Below are 17551 nucleotides of genomic sequence, written 5' to 3'. Positions count from 1 at the left end.
ACCTTTATGAACAATTGGTTATATTTAACTAAATGTTTCTCAAATGTTAAATGTTTAAACACAAGCAGCTTTATAAGAGTACAAGTACAAGACTACATTAAACAGGATTTGAGATTGACTCAAATTGACTGCAAAGAGGCTCAAAACTACCACAAATATACACAAACGACCACTAAGAGACTCAAAACGACTGGTAGATATAAGTACAATAAAATAATTTAAGTATTGAATCCCTACTGATGCTTTTGTTATAAATCAGGATCATAAATATCTGCTGTGTTGAGTCTCTTCAGCCTCGCCGCTCTGGGACACTTTCCCGTCTTAAAAAACAAATACTGAACCCGACGTGTTGCTTGTCAAATATCCCCAAAACTAATGATTTTCACCCTCAGCTGTACTTTGTGTTTAGTTATAATATGCAAATGTTACCTTGCTAACATCTTAAACTATGATAAAGACATTCAATATGTCAGCAGCTTCCCAGAACCACTAGCATGGCTGTAGGCTTTTTGTTTGCTTTATTAGATGTTTTTGATGATTTAATATATTTATGTTAATAGCGGCTCTAAATGTGAGATATGAGCTTCACTGGCTGTTTGGGGATAAAACTTGATGTTCTCTATATGTTGTTTAGACTTTGAAGTCAGTGATGTTGTTGATGTTTGCTGTAAGCAGGTGGGTGAATAAGTCAACCTCCTGCCTCTCTGTGTGTGTTGAGTCATAAATAGCAGATGTATGTAATAGATGAGTTTACCTTGAGGCTGCAGGTCGGCTCCCACAGAGATGAGTAAATCTGTCGTCCTCCATCTGCCGCTTGCTCTCATCTGCGCGTCTTCTTCGACACCCACATGATGTTTTATAAAACCTTTGACCTCGTGTATATCTCACCTCTGTTCAGCTCAGAGTTCAGGTTTAGATGCACAGGGATCAGTGGTGGGATGTCTCAGGTTCTCCTGCGTTTTTCTGCTTTTTGTACATCTGATCCTCCTCTGCATTATCTAATTGTATCTGTCTATCTTTATCCCGGAGTCTGCAGGCAGCTCTTTATTCAGTTAAACATTTGGGACTCATGATTATTTAGAGGCCAGAGCAGCGACCACTGCAAAGCACTGTTTAAATGCAAGGAATTATTATTTTTCTGCAAAAAGAATCGTATTTTTGGCTACTGCAATGTGCTAAAAAACTCATGAAACGTGGCACAAAACTCAGTGATGGTGAAAAGTTACAGATTACATGGTGGTCATTTTTGGTGATTTGGAGCGTTGTATTTTAACAAAATTCTCCTAGGGAATTGAATGTATCTACTTCAAATTGGGTCAGTGCAATCCAAAGACCATCACGATTAAAAGTTATGCTATTTGTGACTAAATGGCTAAATGTGCAACAAACGGCTAAATGGAGCGTCCATGGCTTAGCGCCAAAGAAAGAGACTCAAAACGACCGCAAAGAGAGAGTGAAAACACTTTGGTCGGACAGACGAAGAACATAGAAGAATCTTAATGCTGCCGTTGATTAGGTGAGAATATTAACAATCTTTATTTCTCTTCTGTCTTCAGTCACCTGGACAATCACAACCTGTGGGACCCCAATGAGTTTGCAGTTTCCTGCTTCAGAATCATCATGTACTCCATCCAGGTACAGAACACCAACAGCGGATCAGAAAATATGTGCACTTTTTTCAGTTTCTACTCTATTTTAAATTTTAAAAGTACATCAGAATGACTTTAAAGGTAACTTTTTGTACATCACATCGCTCTACTGTTAGCCCTGCCCTCCTCTTCCTTTTGGATCTTGCCCCTGTACCTGTCAATCATCTTGACGAGCTGTCATTAAAGCCTCCACAGGCAGATGGAGAACACAGCTGATCACTCAGTTTCTCAGATTCACTCTTGTTTTATTTTTCCTCCTTGACTTCATTGTTGCTACGTTCTCGTCTGGTATCAGTCTAAGGAGTGGGTAATTTTAACCCCAAACACAACCCTTACTCATTTCAAGTACTCTCACAGGAAATGTTTTATGCATCCAATGTTAAATGTTGTAAATATCACTGAAAAGTCAATTTTACAAACTTTACTCCCAAATTTTGATTAAGATCAGATCAGAACAGATGTTAGAGGTCCAGGGTCAGAACCCGGAAGAGCCTCCATTTATCTTCCGACCCAGCTTGTAAAAGGCAATAGGGAAGCAACATAAAACCAGATGTTTAGTGATTAAATCTGAGTTATTTATTATAAGATCAGATATCTTTTAACAAAAAAAGGTGAGGCAAGAACGACAGAGGAAAAGGGCTAGTGGGTGCTGTTTAAATCAGAGACGATAAAATAAGATGAAATGAAGAAAGAATTGAAAGAAAAACCTCACTATCTTATTACAGCACCCCTACACCCTCTCTACATAAACCATAATTAATGTTTTTCCAACTTATATTAGAATGCTGTCATGAATATTTCATTTCATTAAGAAATACTTCTAGGTTTAAACATTCCTGTTTGATTAAAGCTCACATAATACAAAAAATCTCAATTCTTTACCAGATAATTAATAATCTTCTTGTCTCCATCAGAATACATTTCACACATTGTGCTGCTGACTCTGAGCCGCACAGACAGAACTGCATGTTTACCTTCAGACTGCTGGTACACTTATTACTGCTGTCAATCACATTTTCCAACATCCATCAACACTCTCTCTCACACAAATAACCCAGACCTTCACCCCGCTGTCTCTCTCTCTCTCTCTCCTCATTGTGTGTTTGTTTAATTGGTTTCTTGTCCAGGAGTTCCCATGTGACTCTGAGGTGCTGCCACAGATAAATCAATCAGTGGTGTTGGGAATCCTGTGTGTTGATGCCACTGTGTGCACCTGTCTTGTGGGTTTGTTTTTTTATGCGTACGTGTTTGCACTGTGTGAGTGTGTGGCAGGAGTTGGCAGAGTTTTGTCTCTCTGATCTGTCTGGGTGGTGGGTGTTAGTTTGTCTAGAGATGGCGACGGTCGTCGTCTGTTTGATCTTAGAGACGAAAAACAAACGCACCCAGAGTTAGTCCTGCAGAGACACGTTTGAAGATTCTGCTGTCAGGAGAAAACAACAGAGTTTTGGACAATTTTTAAAAAACAAATTCATCCCAAATCCGCTGCTGATGGTGAGCTTTAATTTTGAGGTCTAGCTGAGCTCCAGCAGCTCCAAGAAAATGGTTTCTAAAGTTGGCATTTTGCAAACAGTTGCAAAGGGGAAAATCCATCAAAGAACAGGAAACACAAAAAGAGATTTATACACTCACAGGAGCAGGAAATAGACCAGGATGCACTGCAAAGGCAGCTCCCAGTAAGTCCAATTTTAGAACCCAAGTTCTGTACAACAATCCTGACACCAATTAGACGTCACTGGTTTACGTCATCTGTGCTGACAAAGTGACCTGACTTTTTTATTAGTCTGTCAAAATTGCGGACCATGTAAACTGTTACTGGTAGACCAAGTTCAAAGTGAAAAACTCTTCCTATATAAAGATTTTGTAAAATACTTGAAGATTCTTGCACAGTTAAAGAAAAAAGCAGGGTTCCAAATACACAGAGGTCTCCTTTACTAGCCTGGTGTGGCTACATGTTTTGACAAACTAAAAAGAATATGGATTTTTCTAGGAGTTCTTTGGATGTATAAAACCTCTTAAAACCCACCAGGTTGGCCGCTTGAGCGAGTTCTAAGCAGCTTAGGTCGCCTACCCAAATATAAATGTTTAAACTTTTGTTAGTATGGACAACAAGCGTTTTGTAGTTAGCTTAGCATGAAGACTGGAAACAGGAGAGAAGTTATATTTGTTAAATTCATACGAAATAAATTCTGCAATAAAGCGAATGTATGTATTTCCCAAAATGTCAAACTATTCATTTAGGACCAGAAAATAATCGCTATTAGATTTTAGATTCACTGTTCACTGACCAATCTGTTCATATAAAATGAGTAGAGTTGCTCTTATAGCAGAAGTTCGGGTTCCTTCTTGGTTTAGAGATCATTTACTTTCTGATCTGGGCTGAAAAAAGCAGGACATCACATTTCAGCTCTATTGTCTTAAATCCTCTTCATCTCTCTGTGTTTCATCGTCCAGGCTCAGCACTCCCACCACGTCATCCAGCAGGTTCTGAACCACCTGGACACTCACAACAAGAACACACCGCGGGTCAGAGCTGGCATCGTCCAGGTCCTCCTGGAGACAGTGGCCATTGCTGCCAAAGGCTCAGTGGGTGAGTTAAAGGACCATACTGGTTCCCACTGCTGGACTGGTTACTCAGGAGGTCATAAAATGAACTGATGAATTCTGATCATTAATTGGTCAGTTATCAAGCAAAAATGTCAAACCTTCTTCTGGTCCCTCGAAGGTTTAGATCACTTTTTTCTGTTGGACAGATAAAACAAGTAGTTTGAAGACATGAACTTAGGCTCTTATCAATTACTGACATGGTTGGTGAATTAATCCTGTCGACCGACTAATCAATTAATCAACTTATACTTGCATTCTTAAAATATTAAGATATCAAAAAATCTCTGAGGGCGACTTGTTGACTTTGGTCCCAAATAGCAATCTACAGTCATCACAAAGTTTCATTTCTGACAGGAAGACAAAGAACATGAACAGAAGGTAACAACAGAGAATCTAGGTGTTATAAAAAGGTGCTGATGTGTTTTGATCTCATCATTCTCAATCTGCTGTTCTGTGGTTTCATTGAAGTGTTTGTATGTGTTAATTGCCTGATAATTAAATAGGCATGAAGTTTGAAACTTTGGAGACAAACCTGCTTTTTCGAGGGTGGTTCAGCAGGGCAAGCAAGGTAGTCCTCCAATCCCTCTGCACAGCAATGTTACCTGGCTCCTTTTGGAAAGAAGGCATTGCCAAGGCAGATGATATAATCTCTCCAGTGTGTTCTGGATCCACCCCGGGGGTCCCAGAGTAGGCCTGGAAAACTGCCAAAGGAAGGCACCCAGGAGGCTCCTGATAAGATGCTTGAACCACCTCAGCTGGCTCCTTTTAATGCGAACTAGCAGCTGCTCTACTCCAAGCTCTCTAAGGCTGCTGCCCTTCTGTTCTCTCAGTACCTGTCTGCTGCTTCAGGAGACCTCTGGGCCAACAGAGTCTGATAGACCACAACTCCAAGCAGCCGCCTTCACAATGGAGGCTTTGAACATGGCCCACTCAGAACTGTTCCCATTTTATCCTCACTACATGTTTGGATTGATCAGGTCTGTCCGACAGCCTCCAACTAATCTACCAGGTGGTGATCAGTTCTTCCCCTCATCCACGATACACAGCCTCAGATATTTTTAAGCTTTATTTATTCAGAGAAGCCTCCCTCTTGCAGGAACACCATGATCACACATTCAGTACAACCACAGTCTAATCTGCTGGGCACTGAGCAGCTGGAGCGGTTGGGGTTAAACTTGCTCAAGGCAGCTCAGTGGTGGTAATGAGGGAGGAGCACCCAGATTAATCCTGCCGGTCTTGAGATCGAACCTTCCGGTCACAAGCTCGCTTCTGTAACCTTTAGGCCACCACTGCCCCCAATCTGATGATAATGACTGCACAGCTGATCATTGATCTTTGGCCTAAACATCTCTGGTACCAAGTGCACTCCTGAATCACTCTTTGCTCAAACATGCTGTTTGTTTGGGCAATATGACCAGTGCAGAGGTCTAATAACAAAGCACCACTCAGGATTAGATTGGACAGGCTGTTCCTCCCAGTCACACCTCACCAGGTTTCTCCATTGTTGACCATGTAAGTGTTGAATTTCGCCAGCAGAACCATAAAGTCCCCTAGAGAATATCCACTCCCCACTCTAAGAGGGCCAGATACTCCAACCTGCAGGTACAAACAACAGTCAGAACGTCCTCTTGAAAGAACGAGAGGGTCGTCCCTTTGCCTGCCATCCAGGTGACAATGCCTCTGACCCCAGTACCTATGCCAGCGGGTAGTGGGCCCACTGGGTGGCGGCCCCATGCACAGCAGTTGTCTCTGGTTGTGCCCGACCAGATCCCGTGGATTAAAACCTGGCCACCAGACACTTACTGGAAAGCTCCCCTCTCAGGTCTGGCTTCAGGAAGGGGACCTCCTCCCTGTAATATCTGTGAATCACTCTTAGGCCTATCAGTCTGGCCCTTGGCCCACTTGGGACCAGTTTTCCTCGGGACCCAACCAGGAGCTATTGCCCCAAAAACAAAGCTCCTAGAGTCACAGGGATGCACAAACCCTTCGTCACGATAAGGTGGCTTCTTGGAGGAGAGAGTAGAAAATAAATTAACCACAATTTTTTGTTTATTTAAATCAGTTTGTATTTAATTCCTCCAACCTGTGTTTTATTGCCTTTGCCTGGAAAACAACAACCTTCCTTCTGGATAGGAATGATTCAAGAGACCAAAAGAAGTGATGTGTACTTTGAAAGTGAAATCACGACTCCTCCCAATCTGTGGCTCGGTACAGTATGACAGTGTGGTCAGATTTAAAGTGAATATGTATCTATAGAGCAGTTTCTGCAGACTTACCCCCACACAGCTGGCATTAACAAGCATCCTGGGTAGTCACAGTGTAACAATACAATAAACTGATAATAGATATGCTCAGATACACTTGATTTGCAAGAAAATGTAAATACAATCCAAATAACATGTATATTTAAATAAACTAATTTTGAAATAATTTTGATTTGTTGTTTTATCTGAGCTTTATTTTAACCAAGAGAGTTCTCTTGCAGGACAAAGATTAAAGTGTAAAGTAAGAAAAACATCAAATGGAAGTGTTGAGTCAGTCCTTAGACTGAAATATATTTTCAGTTGTGGAACTTAATGAAGTTGATGTTCAGGCAGCCTGAAGTTTAATTTGTATTCCAGCTCCATCAGATCGTGTCACAGTGTGGTTATGAGATGCATGTTAATGCCAGGAAAACAAAAAGTCTGTTATTGTATAAACAGATATATTTATATCTGAACATACACTGACTGACCAGAAAATCAGAAATACGTGTATGACGCAATCCAACAGCCCAGCAACTTATGGTGTGTTGCCAACAAACGCAAATTACCTTAGTAAAATTAGGTGAAAATTAGCCCTTTAATCTGGTTTACTTGGTTTTGAGATTTGTGCTTCTTAATTAAATAGAATTGAGTTTGTAGTGCTCACACAATGAAGAACGTTTAACAATACAGCAACCCAGCAATTGGGCGAATCGGCCGAAACCGATCGATAACAACACCTGATAATATAACCCATTCAAATACAATGCTGGGATTCATTACAATGTACGAGTGTTTCTGTTTTTCACGGTGTCTTCAGTTGTGAGTTTAAAAATGTTTCTGATCCGGATCAAGCTGTGGTTTTGTGTAAGTAGAATAGCTCAGTGAAGTGATGCTGTATCCAGACCTCAGTAGATTAAAGTAGACTGGATGTTAAATGTGTTCATGTTATACATGATCAGTTTCATGTATGTGTCCAGTAGAGATGTATCCTGGTGTGTTTAGCGTAGCTTAGCACAAAGGCTGGAAGTGGAGGGAAACCTTAAATATTTAAAAAATACACATTTTAACAGCTCAGAGTGTGATGATTAATGTGTGTAGTTTACTAAACAGATACAGAAACACAAAATATTTGAAGAAAACCTTCAGATGGTTGTTGGCTTAATTAGCTAATATATTAAAGTTTTTGATATGTATTTTGTATTTGCAGTACTAGCGTTGCATTGTAATTTGTCTTCTACTTGTTTTGTTATAGTTCCTCAGGATTGTCTTTGTTCATTTTTAAATGGATTTTAGGCATCTAGATCATACTGTTTTAAATTGTGAAAATGGATTCAGAGTCTTTTTGGAAATGTTTTCTTTGTGTTATTACCTTTTATTTTTGTAGTTTTGTATGTGCCAGTGAGCACTGACTTTGTCATAATCTGAGGTGTTGCTTTTAGTGACAGAGTGAATTAAGACAACTGAATCAGAGAAAGACGTGAACGTGACCAAGAGCACAGATACAAATCTGTTACTGGGGCCTACATTTTACTGCAGTTTATGTCCCTATACATAATACTATGGGAAACCCTAATTAATCCTTATTTATTTAATTAAGCTTTATTTGTCATTCTAAACTTAAAAAGTGAAAGGATTCAACATATGAAACAATGAACAATTGTAGCCTCCAGTGGAAAACGAGAACAAAACACTAAAAATATAAAATAAAACAACCAAAAAGGTTCCAAAACAGTGACAGCAAAATAACATCTCTGTAGGATTAATCAGCTTTTTGTTAAATTACTTTTTGAAAGAAAATCTGTGTGATGTTGGCGGTGAGAATCTATACAGAGCAGTTCTCATCAAACAGTTTGTTTGTGGTTATAAACCCATAACAAGAACCACTGCGTACTAGTTTTTCACAAAGGAAATGTGGTTTATTATTTCAGATGAAACTTTTCACGAGACTGCCAAACACTCATCAGAGTTTCAAAATATGTCAGGTTGGATTTTGGGAAAATGTGCAACCTTAAAAGATACAAGGTCTTTGGTCCTTTAATGTAAACATTAAAAAGCTTCAATGCGGAACTGGAGGAAGCCGGCACAGCTTGACTTCAACTGGAAACTAGAGCTGCAAGCAGGTATTAACAGGGTCCAAGCCAACCGGCGAAAGCTGCACCCGGCACACTGAGGCAAGTCGACCCCCAGCTCCTTCAGGCTTGGACCCCAGATAAAAGAGGAAAGACAGATGTTAGGAGCTTAAATTAGACAAAAACAATTAAAAAACAAACAAAACAACAAGATAATGTTCCTCAGTTTCGGCCACAAGTCTTTTATTCTTTAACTTTACATTAATACATCTCTTCTGCACTGACTGTGTGTTTGCAGGTCCCACAGTGCTGGAGGTGTTTAACACTCTGCTCAAACACCTGAGGATGAGCGTGGACTTCGAGCTGGGTGAGAGCTCGAGGAGAAACTCCAACATCAGCGTTTCGTCCGGCCGCGGCAAAGAGAGTGAGGAGAGAATCGTCCAGAACGCCATCATCCAGACAATCGGTACAACAGGCCTTTTTACTTCCTGCCTTGTTTGTGTTCTAGTAGAAATAAAATAAACAGAAGACAGGATGTGTTTTTACTCGTGTTCAAGTGCTGACTCACCGTCTCTCATGTCCTCCTGCCAGGCTTTTTCGGTGGAAACCTGCCAGACTATCAGCGAGCTGAAGTAATGATGTTCATCATGGGCAAAGTGCCAGTGTACGGGACCCCCTGCCACACCTTGGACACCGTCAAGATTGGGTGAGTCACACTTTTATTATCCAAGGGCCCCGGGGTTCCCGCACACTGCTGCTGCAGCCAATCACCTCGCAGCTCCCAAAAGCCTGTCACCTGACTGTAGAGACGGTTTGGCTCTAAACATGTTGGTTCCGTCTTTTCTTTCCCAGTTAACTCGAGGAGCACAGATGATCCTGGACTGTTTGCGATAGAAACCTGGTTTTACTCACATCACATGCATCTTTTTAGTTAATTGCAGGAAACATATAACATTAGACACACACACACACACAAACACACATACTCTCTCTGTCTCATCCAAAGTGAATTGTGTCTGTCCTTAATCTGTCCTCACTTCACCTCCTGGACGCCCTGCAGTGCATTCAGCTCCCAGGTCACTGAAACGACGGCTGGCCGTCTCCTCCCCAGAAAAAGAAAGAAAAACAAGCTAATCCCTCCGGCCCCAGGAGTGCAAGAACAGATAATCCCAAATCAAACGAGCAGTCCTCCTTCTCCTCCTCCTCCTCCTCCTCCTCCTCCAACAGCCTCTAGCTCTCTCTCTCTTCTCCTTTTCGGGTAATTGCCGGAGGAGAGAGATCTGATTCTGCAGCTAACCGTTGGATGTCTGATAGCGCTGCACTCTCATTTTAAACGGTCAACATTGTAGAGCTGCTGCTGCTCACAGGTCCTTCGCTCTTCCTCCTCACAGAATCTGACCGAGGTCACAGATCTGATACCAGAGTTTTGTTTAATGTTAAATGTTTGCCTGCCAGGTGTTGGATATTAAAGAGGCGTCGACTTAACTTACTTCATCATGTTTCCCTTTTAATTTGATTCTTTATTTAGTCAAGATTAAAGAAACGAGGAGAAAGTCTGCATTCTTTGAAGTTTAAAGGTTTAAAGGATCATTTAAAAGCTTCCTCTGTACTCACAATAAGCAGACCTCCCTCTCATTAAGCAAACATGAAGGAAAAACCTCAATAAATGAGTGGAGAATTGACTGCAGATGCTTCCACACAGACACACTGCCATGCTATAATTAAGACATTAACATCCAATCACGCTCCGTGGTATGTATAAAATGAGTCTGATTTTGTCAGTCAGAGGGATTTTATAGTCGGGTTGCAGTACATAAACCCCTCATTACAAAGATAAATGCACATTTTAGAGTTCAGTGGCGCAAAAACCATAAGTACTGGTGTACGGAGACATGAAGTCCTTTTTCACCATATTATCAACTGGGGATGTACCAATACGACTTTTTTACAGATCAAAATACAAGTACAAGTACTTAAATTTCAGTACTTTGAGAACTATTGTCTCTGTAATTGCTTCTCCTCAACAAAACTAACAAGAGGTTACGTAACGTCAGGCTGCTGTAAAGTGTATCAGGTGCGATATCGGAGTAGTTCTAAGATTATAATTAGTTTATCAGAACAATATCGGACCCAAACCGACCCGAATATCAGATGAACACTGGTATCAGAGCACCCCTGTTCTCAATAAGTTGGCGAGTCTACCAGGAGAACATGACAGGCCTGAATGCTGGACCTCCTACAGCAGATCTGGTGGCTCTGAGGCAACATTTCTCTCCTGATGGGAGTTTTTAACAGTTTAATGTGTACTTAAATATATTAATACCAATTAATACACGTAACTCAAATCTATAGAAATATTATCATATTTTCTAACCTGAGGAAATCATCAGTGGTCTCCAAACGGCCAATTATAGTGTTGAAATACAGCCAAATTTTAGGCCGTTCAGGAGTTTAACCTGACTAAGGTAGGTTTGCATATTCGGACTGGGTTTTGGTACCCAAATGTATTCATCACATGTCTGTATCTGGAAAAAGTCAACAACAGTACTAGAGTTCCTTTATCTAATGTATGTTTGTAATAATTTAGCTTACAATAAATAATAAATAAGAGTTTAAAAGCTGTGTTAGTGCCCCCTCAAGGCCAAGACACCAACTGACAGGAGAACCACTTAGAGAATTACATCCATAACTGGGAATCAGTTATTTTCATTGCTGATTATTTTCACAATTAATCAATTAGTCCCAAAAAAATGTGAAAAATGCTATACAATTTCCCAGAGCCCAAAGTGACATCTTCAAATTGCTTTTTTGGCCATAATTAAAAAACTCTTCATAAATGAAATACTACTCATCCTGGCAGATACCTGACAAGTATTTTCCATTTTGAAACCATAGAAAGAGACATATTGTGGTTCTGACAGAATATTTGATGTTCTCTTTTATCACTCAGGCATCAGGGTACCAAGCGGATCCAGACCATGCTGCTCAGCTCTCTCATCATGGTGAGTCCGTCTCTCTTTAACCCGTCTGATCAGATCAACAGATTGTTTTATTGATCAGGTGGGATCAGTCTGAAGCTGATGTTTTCATTACCGTAGAATCTCTGTTTGAGGAGCAACACGTTTGTGTCTCGTGGTTCATCTCGGTCTGGTTTTCATTCTGGTCGGTCTTTGTTTTCATGACCAGATATGACAGTTTGAGGTCTAACGACACATTTAACAACAACCCGTCGTGACTCTGATTGGTTTAAATAAAGGGTCAATAATCTATATGAACTGTATAAACTCAAAAGCAGCTGCTGTTATAGTGTTTTTATCTTCATTAGGGATGTCCAGATCAGATCTCAACGATTTTGCTAATTAAATTAGTTTATTTCTGGTTGTAATTGGTTGAATTGCAGCAGATAATGGAATGAATATTTAAATATATACCAAATAATAATTAAATATTAAACAATATCTCAAATAAATAAAAGTTGGCTAGTATCTATAAACTGATTAAATCTAAATACAGTTCATCATTATCCAGATTAATCCTCTGGTTCACAGGAAGTGATGCTTTGAACATTTTCAATAAACATTAGAAGAAGTCCACTGTGGTTTTATGGACAGAAGAAAAGATGAACGTACTAAAACTTTATTAACAGAAATACAAAAGACACATCAGTCCTCAGAAGACTCTTTTTGATTGATGAATAATAAAGATATAGAAAAAATATAAAGTCATCCAATAAATTGTGATTATAAAACGTAAAGTACATTTTTTATAAAGTTAATTAAATTATTCATCAGATATTGGCCGTTTTTATCGCATGGCTCTTCAGGGTTAAAACACTTGAATCCTTCATATGGACGCTTTCTTCTCCTTCATTATCGTCTTCTGTGAGAGAACCTCATCTCACCGAGCCGAGGAGGCACAGGTGGCCCCAACACACACACCCACACTATGATTTAATACGTCGTCCTCGCCACCACCTGGCGTCTCTGTGCAGCTGGAGGAGGGGTGAAAGGTCAAAATATTTATAACGCTGTGCAGCTGTGGCCAAGCAGGAGGGGCGGTATGTGTGCGACACTACAGACCGTCAGGGTAAGACCCAGATGTTTGGGGGCTGCTGGTCGGGGGCGAAGGTAGGAACCGAATCAGTCCCTGGTTCTTGTGGTCTGTGAGGTGTGAATGTGAGTACAGACACAGACGCTGTGGGAACCAGAAATGTAGCAGTGTCGGCCTTGGTGTCCTTATTAACTGTATAGTCTCTATGGCTCCCTAACTAAAGATCTTCCTCGTCAACTAGTAGTCGAAACAAGCAGCAAGGAGACTGAACATTTAGTTAATTTATTCCCAACACAGTGTAACATCACACAGTCTGGTTGTTCAACACACGGAATAAATAACTTCTAACTTCACTGAAAATAATCCTGGCGGACAGATCGATACGATGGATTAATTTTTTAAGTGTGATGGCAGCCATGTTGAACCGCTATCAAGTTTCTACAGAAGCCCAGAACCAAACAGTTTAGACCTTTTACTTTTTCATGCATTTTGCGGCCACTATAGTTACTCCTCTACACTCACAGGAGGGTGAAATGAGGAAGTTGTAATCTGCAACTACAACACTAGATGCCACTAAATCCTACACAGTGGACCTGAAGGAAACGCTGACAGATCTGAAAAGTTTTGTAATTTATATAACTGAAACAAATCTTTTATGTTAATTAAAATAAGAAGAGTGGCGTCCTGAATTGTCAAGATAAACTTTTTCTTAAAAAGTGTGAATTCTGAAAAAATGAGTTAGAATACAGAAGAGAAAAACATAATGGAAGCTCTGGTTCCAGTATTCACACTGTATAGTTATATAATCAACATCTCAAACCAGGAGCACAGAACAGTGTTTGTCAGCGCTGAAGCAAAGACAGGAAGGCCTTACTGTTATCTATTTTTCTTTATGAGGTACTGTGAAGGTCTTAAAGTCTTGAATAAAATCCATCTTTCTTTTACAGAGCTTATGCTGACAAAAAAGTTTTATATAAAAGCTCAAATGTGTGTTCAGATATAACAAATCATGTCGATCACGGGCCCCGGGAACCATTTTTATAGCAACCACATTTGTTCCAGATGAGAATTTGTTGTTCACACGGATCATAAATCATCAGATCAGTCGTGTACAAGACAAAAGGTCAACATTTGGACAGTTTGAGCTCCTTGTGAATGTAACCTTTAAGCTTTGTTGAACGGTGTTCCTCAACAAGTCTCCCTGTGGATTAATCACAGCCCGCTGTGATAATTCTGCTCACACCTTCCTCTCTCTACCTCAGGTAACCTCAGGCTTTAAGTCCAAGTCCATGGCAGCGGCGTTGCCTCCTCCCTTCCTCGAGCCGCTCTTCTCCATCTCCCTGATGGAGGACAGCGAGCTGAGGCAGCTGGTGCTGGAAATCCTGCACAACATCATTGACCGCCATGACAACCGTGCCAAGCTACGTGGCATCAGGTACAAAGTGCATGTGTCAGACATAAAAGGACTGCGTACAGTGAACTGTGTCGCTGTTCGATGCTCATGTTGTTCTAAGTTTTAATCTTTAAGTGTTTTGGGATTAAAAACTGTTTCCCATTGATAGCTGGTGTCTGTTTCTGTTGCAGAATCATTCCTAATGTTGCAGCATTGAAGATTAAAAGAGAGAAGATTTCCAAGCAAGACGTCGCTTTTATGAAGAAGGTAGAAATTCTAAGTTACTGTATTGTACTGCTGTGCTCTTTTTGCAGACATCACTGCTCTTATATTGTCAGCTGAGGTCTTTAAGGAGCAGGCCGTTGAGTGTCAAACACCTGTATTCGGTTTCTATAGTGCAATCCAGGTTGACATCTTCAGAAACTTCTCAGAAAAGTGTGCTTGTTTGTAATTGTCATTTACAACCTGAGTAGCTAACCAAGAACTCCAGTTGTCCATTCAGGATATATCTTTTGAGTTATTCCCATCATTCTTACACACAGTAGACGTTCTTGTTATATTATAATGGATTCCAGTGTTGACAAAGGTCTGTTGCAGTGATACTCATCTCGAGGGTGCTGGGTGGCCATCCGGCCCTTTTCTACTTCACAGTGAAAATAAACTGATTCACATTTTTGTTTCTAAATGTTTAAATATTGTCTCTCTGCTGTTACTTACGTGGGAAGTTGTATATTAGCCTCTGAGGTATCTGTCCTGCACTCTGTTCACAACACGGTCTAACCGTCGAGGGTTCGGTATGTTGATGGATCAGGTCTCTGGGGACAACAGTGTCTGATTTCCCGTTGTTTGTCCAGACATTAACCAGGAGCAGCCTTAAGTCCAACCTGGGCAATTATGGCTCCTAACCCGGCTCTCTACCTCTCCTCTTGGGGCAAAAGCACCTGCTGTGGTGGAGCTGGTCCTGCTGATCTGGATCATCTCAAAGTCTGAATGTGCAGCTGTTGCCATAGTAAAAAATCTCCTGGTCCAGTCGATTTGAACAATTTAGACATCATTCAAAGATATTTTTAACAATAAAACTTAATAAAACAGATTAAAACAAAAATCTACATGCCCATCCGTGGATATTTAAGTTACTAATCTGCTACCTAAATTTAGTAACACAAAGTTAAAGACACTAGAAAGAGGAGAAGAACCTCTGCAGAAGTGATTGCATTAGTGAGATGTGGTTGCATCTTCACGCTTCAGATTTCTCATCCAAGTAGGTCGTGGAGCTTATTGACCCTGACGGGAGAAGCCCGGCCCCCATCAGCACATGACATTTCCAAAAAGGTGAGCGCAGTTTAAGTCGTTCACCTGTGAATCACACTTGAGAGGTAACCTTTACCCACACGTCAAACACCTGGAAGAACAACCACAGGGCTGGAGCTGTCTCTGGATGTTACCACCACTCACTTTACCAACATCATCACCGTCAGAGGTCATTAAGGGGATCTAATTGTATTCATTAGTGGTGAATTGAAGTCGTTGGCCTTCGCTTTTCATTAGGCTTCGTTTCAGGAATGTAAATGCAGCAGCACGGCTCTGACAGCGTGCATTTTTATTTCTTTTATAAAGACAGTCTCTGCAAGAAGAGGCCTCTGGGTTATTTTTAGGCTGACTCGGAGTTAATGGGATTAATCTTCTCGATGGACAGCGCTGTGGCATTTTCATTTTCATTTTCTAGCACAATAACATCATTTATATCATAGAGAGCTGTGGTAAGTACGATATATTCGGTACAGGGTTCTAACTAATGATTGCTTTTATTATTGATTAATCTGCTAATGTTTCTCCATTAATCCACTGATATTTGTCATCTTTTCGTAAATGTGCCACATGTCTTATTTTGTGCAACTAAATATAAGGATGCACGATATGGATTTCTTTCCAGCTTAACTGCTTCTCGTGGTTGATATCGATATGATACCAATATTTTCACATTTTAGCATTTTAAAAAGAAGTTGATAACCTGTAGTTTTTACACACCTGATAGTAAAATAGGTTAAGAAGTTGAGTTGAAGAAATAAATTCAGTGTATTATCGCAGAAAAAAAAAAAAGAAAAGCAGGATTCAGAACCAGAACTATAACAGCTCGTTGATGTTTTGATCTTTACATGAGATTTGTTGAGGATAGGAAACAGTATAACAGATATTTGTCAGACTCGTATCCCACATGGCCTCATGTCTCAGACATTAAGGTGAGGAGGTGATGAGTTGGAACAGGTGTCGAAGAAAGCTGCTGAGAGACCCAACAGGAACAGCAGTGAAGGTGAGCGTATGGCTCCTGGTCAGCAAGGTCTCAGCTCACACTCCTAGAAGGATTTCTTTCTGGGTCATGTTCAAAGCCTCGATTCTTCACAGCTGCTGTGAGAAGGTCGTAGTTGCTTGTCGTTGGGATTATCAAAGAACCCGCTGGACTAAAGCTAGGCCACCAAGCTAAAGATAAAGGAAAGAAATCAGAAGGCAGGTTTTTCCAGAAGGATTGCTGGTTGCAGAAAAACACAATGGGGTTTAAAAGAGGCTGAAGTTAACCAAAGACACGGCGAACAGTCTGACACGCCAGGAACGGAGTCTGTGAATAAAGTCTGCGTGCTAACACTCACCAGTGGTCATTAGCTTTAACCTTGCGAGGCAGCTGGACATTGCGCTCGTGTCCAACCACACGAACTACTGGCAGCTATGGGCGTGATTTAATGCGAGTTGTGTGTGAGAAGTGATTGTTTTTATTTAAATGTATTTACAAAAACTTTTATTTTCTTCCCTCTTTCACCTCCAGCACGGCCAGCAGGTCTACCGTCACATCTATCTGGGCTCTAAAGAGGAAGATAACGTCCACAAAAACTTTGAGCTGCTCTTCACAACCCTTGCCATTCTCACCATCGAGCTGGCCAACGAGGAAGTGGTCATCGACCTCATTCGGCTCGCCATCGCTCTGCAGGTAACAACCTCGGTTATTAATGTTAACGGATCGTAGTCATGTGATCTGTTGTTACATGTAGAAAACCTGCAGTTTTGTGACCTCAGAAGCAAAAACATCTAATCTTGTTTGTTACACTGAGCATCAGAAATAATAATTATAATAAGTTTAATAATAATAATCATCTAAGATTAACATGTTGAAATGCACTGAATGCTGACAGGGATATGTTTATCTTTATATAAAGTTGTACAAAGCTATAAAAACAAAGCAGCAATACCCCAATACAAAAGTATCTGAGTGCACTTAAAAGTTCTCAATTCAAATTCTTTTCTTTTTTCTTATTTTTATATTGAAAAAACTAAAAAAAACTTTGGGGTTCTGCAGAGTTAAAAAGCTTCTTCTTCATCAGAGTTAGTGTCAGCAGCAGTCTGCACACCTAAAAGTACAATATTTTCTCCAGAAATGGGTAAAATTCATGAAATAAATACTGTCATCTCCCATGTCTGGCTGTGAGGATTTCATCTTGCCTAAACGCTGAAATAAACCTCATAAAACTCGACACCAACAGTCTTTAAACA

The 17551-nt window shown here is 40.4% G+C and overlaps 1 protein-coding gene across 1 annotated transcript in view; it reads left to right on the top strand.

The window, feature by feature from the left end:
- The window catches only part of efr3a (EFR3 homolog A (S. cerevisiae)), a gene marked incomplete at its 5' end in the record, with an annotated part of 118360 nt that overhangs the window by 86717 nt on the left and 14092 nt on the right, over nucleotides 1-17551 (top strand). The window contains 8 exon segments of the mRNA XM_035671235.1: nucleotides 1557-1635; nucleotides 4101-4236; nucleotides 8867-9034; nucleotides 9160-9274; nucleotides 11519-11570; nucleotides 13881-14053; nucleotides 14203-14278; nucleotides 16830-16991. Coding sequence (XP_035527128.1) covers nucleotides 1557-1635; nucleotides 4101-4236; nucleotides 8867-9034; nucleotides 9160-9274; nucleotides 11519-11570; nucleotides 13881-14053; nucleotides 14203-14278; nucleotides 16830-16991 — 961 coding nt within the window.

The sequence above is a fragment of the Morone saxatilis genome, unplaced genomic scaffold (assembly GCF_004916995.1).
Source record: "Morone saxatilis isolate NCDOM2014 unplaced genomic scaffold, NCSU_SB_2.0 Contig23, whole genome shotgun sequence".
In the NCBI taxonomy this organism is placed as follows: domain Eukaryota; kingdom Metazoa; phylum Chordata; class Actinopteri; family Moronidae; genus Morone; species Morone saxatilis.
This window is presented reverse-complemented; position numbering and strand designations above follow the sequence as displayed.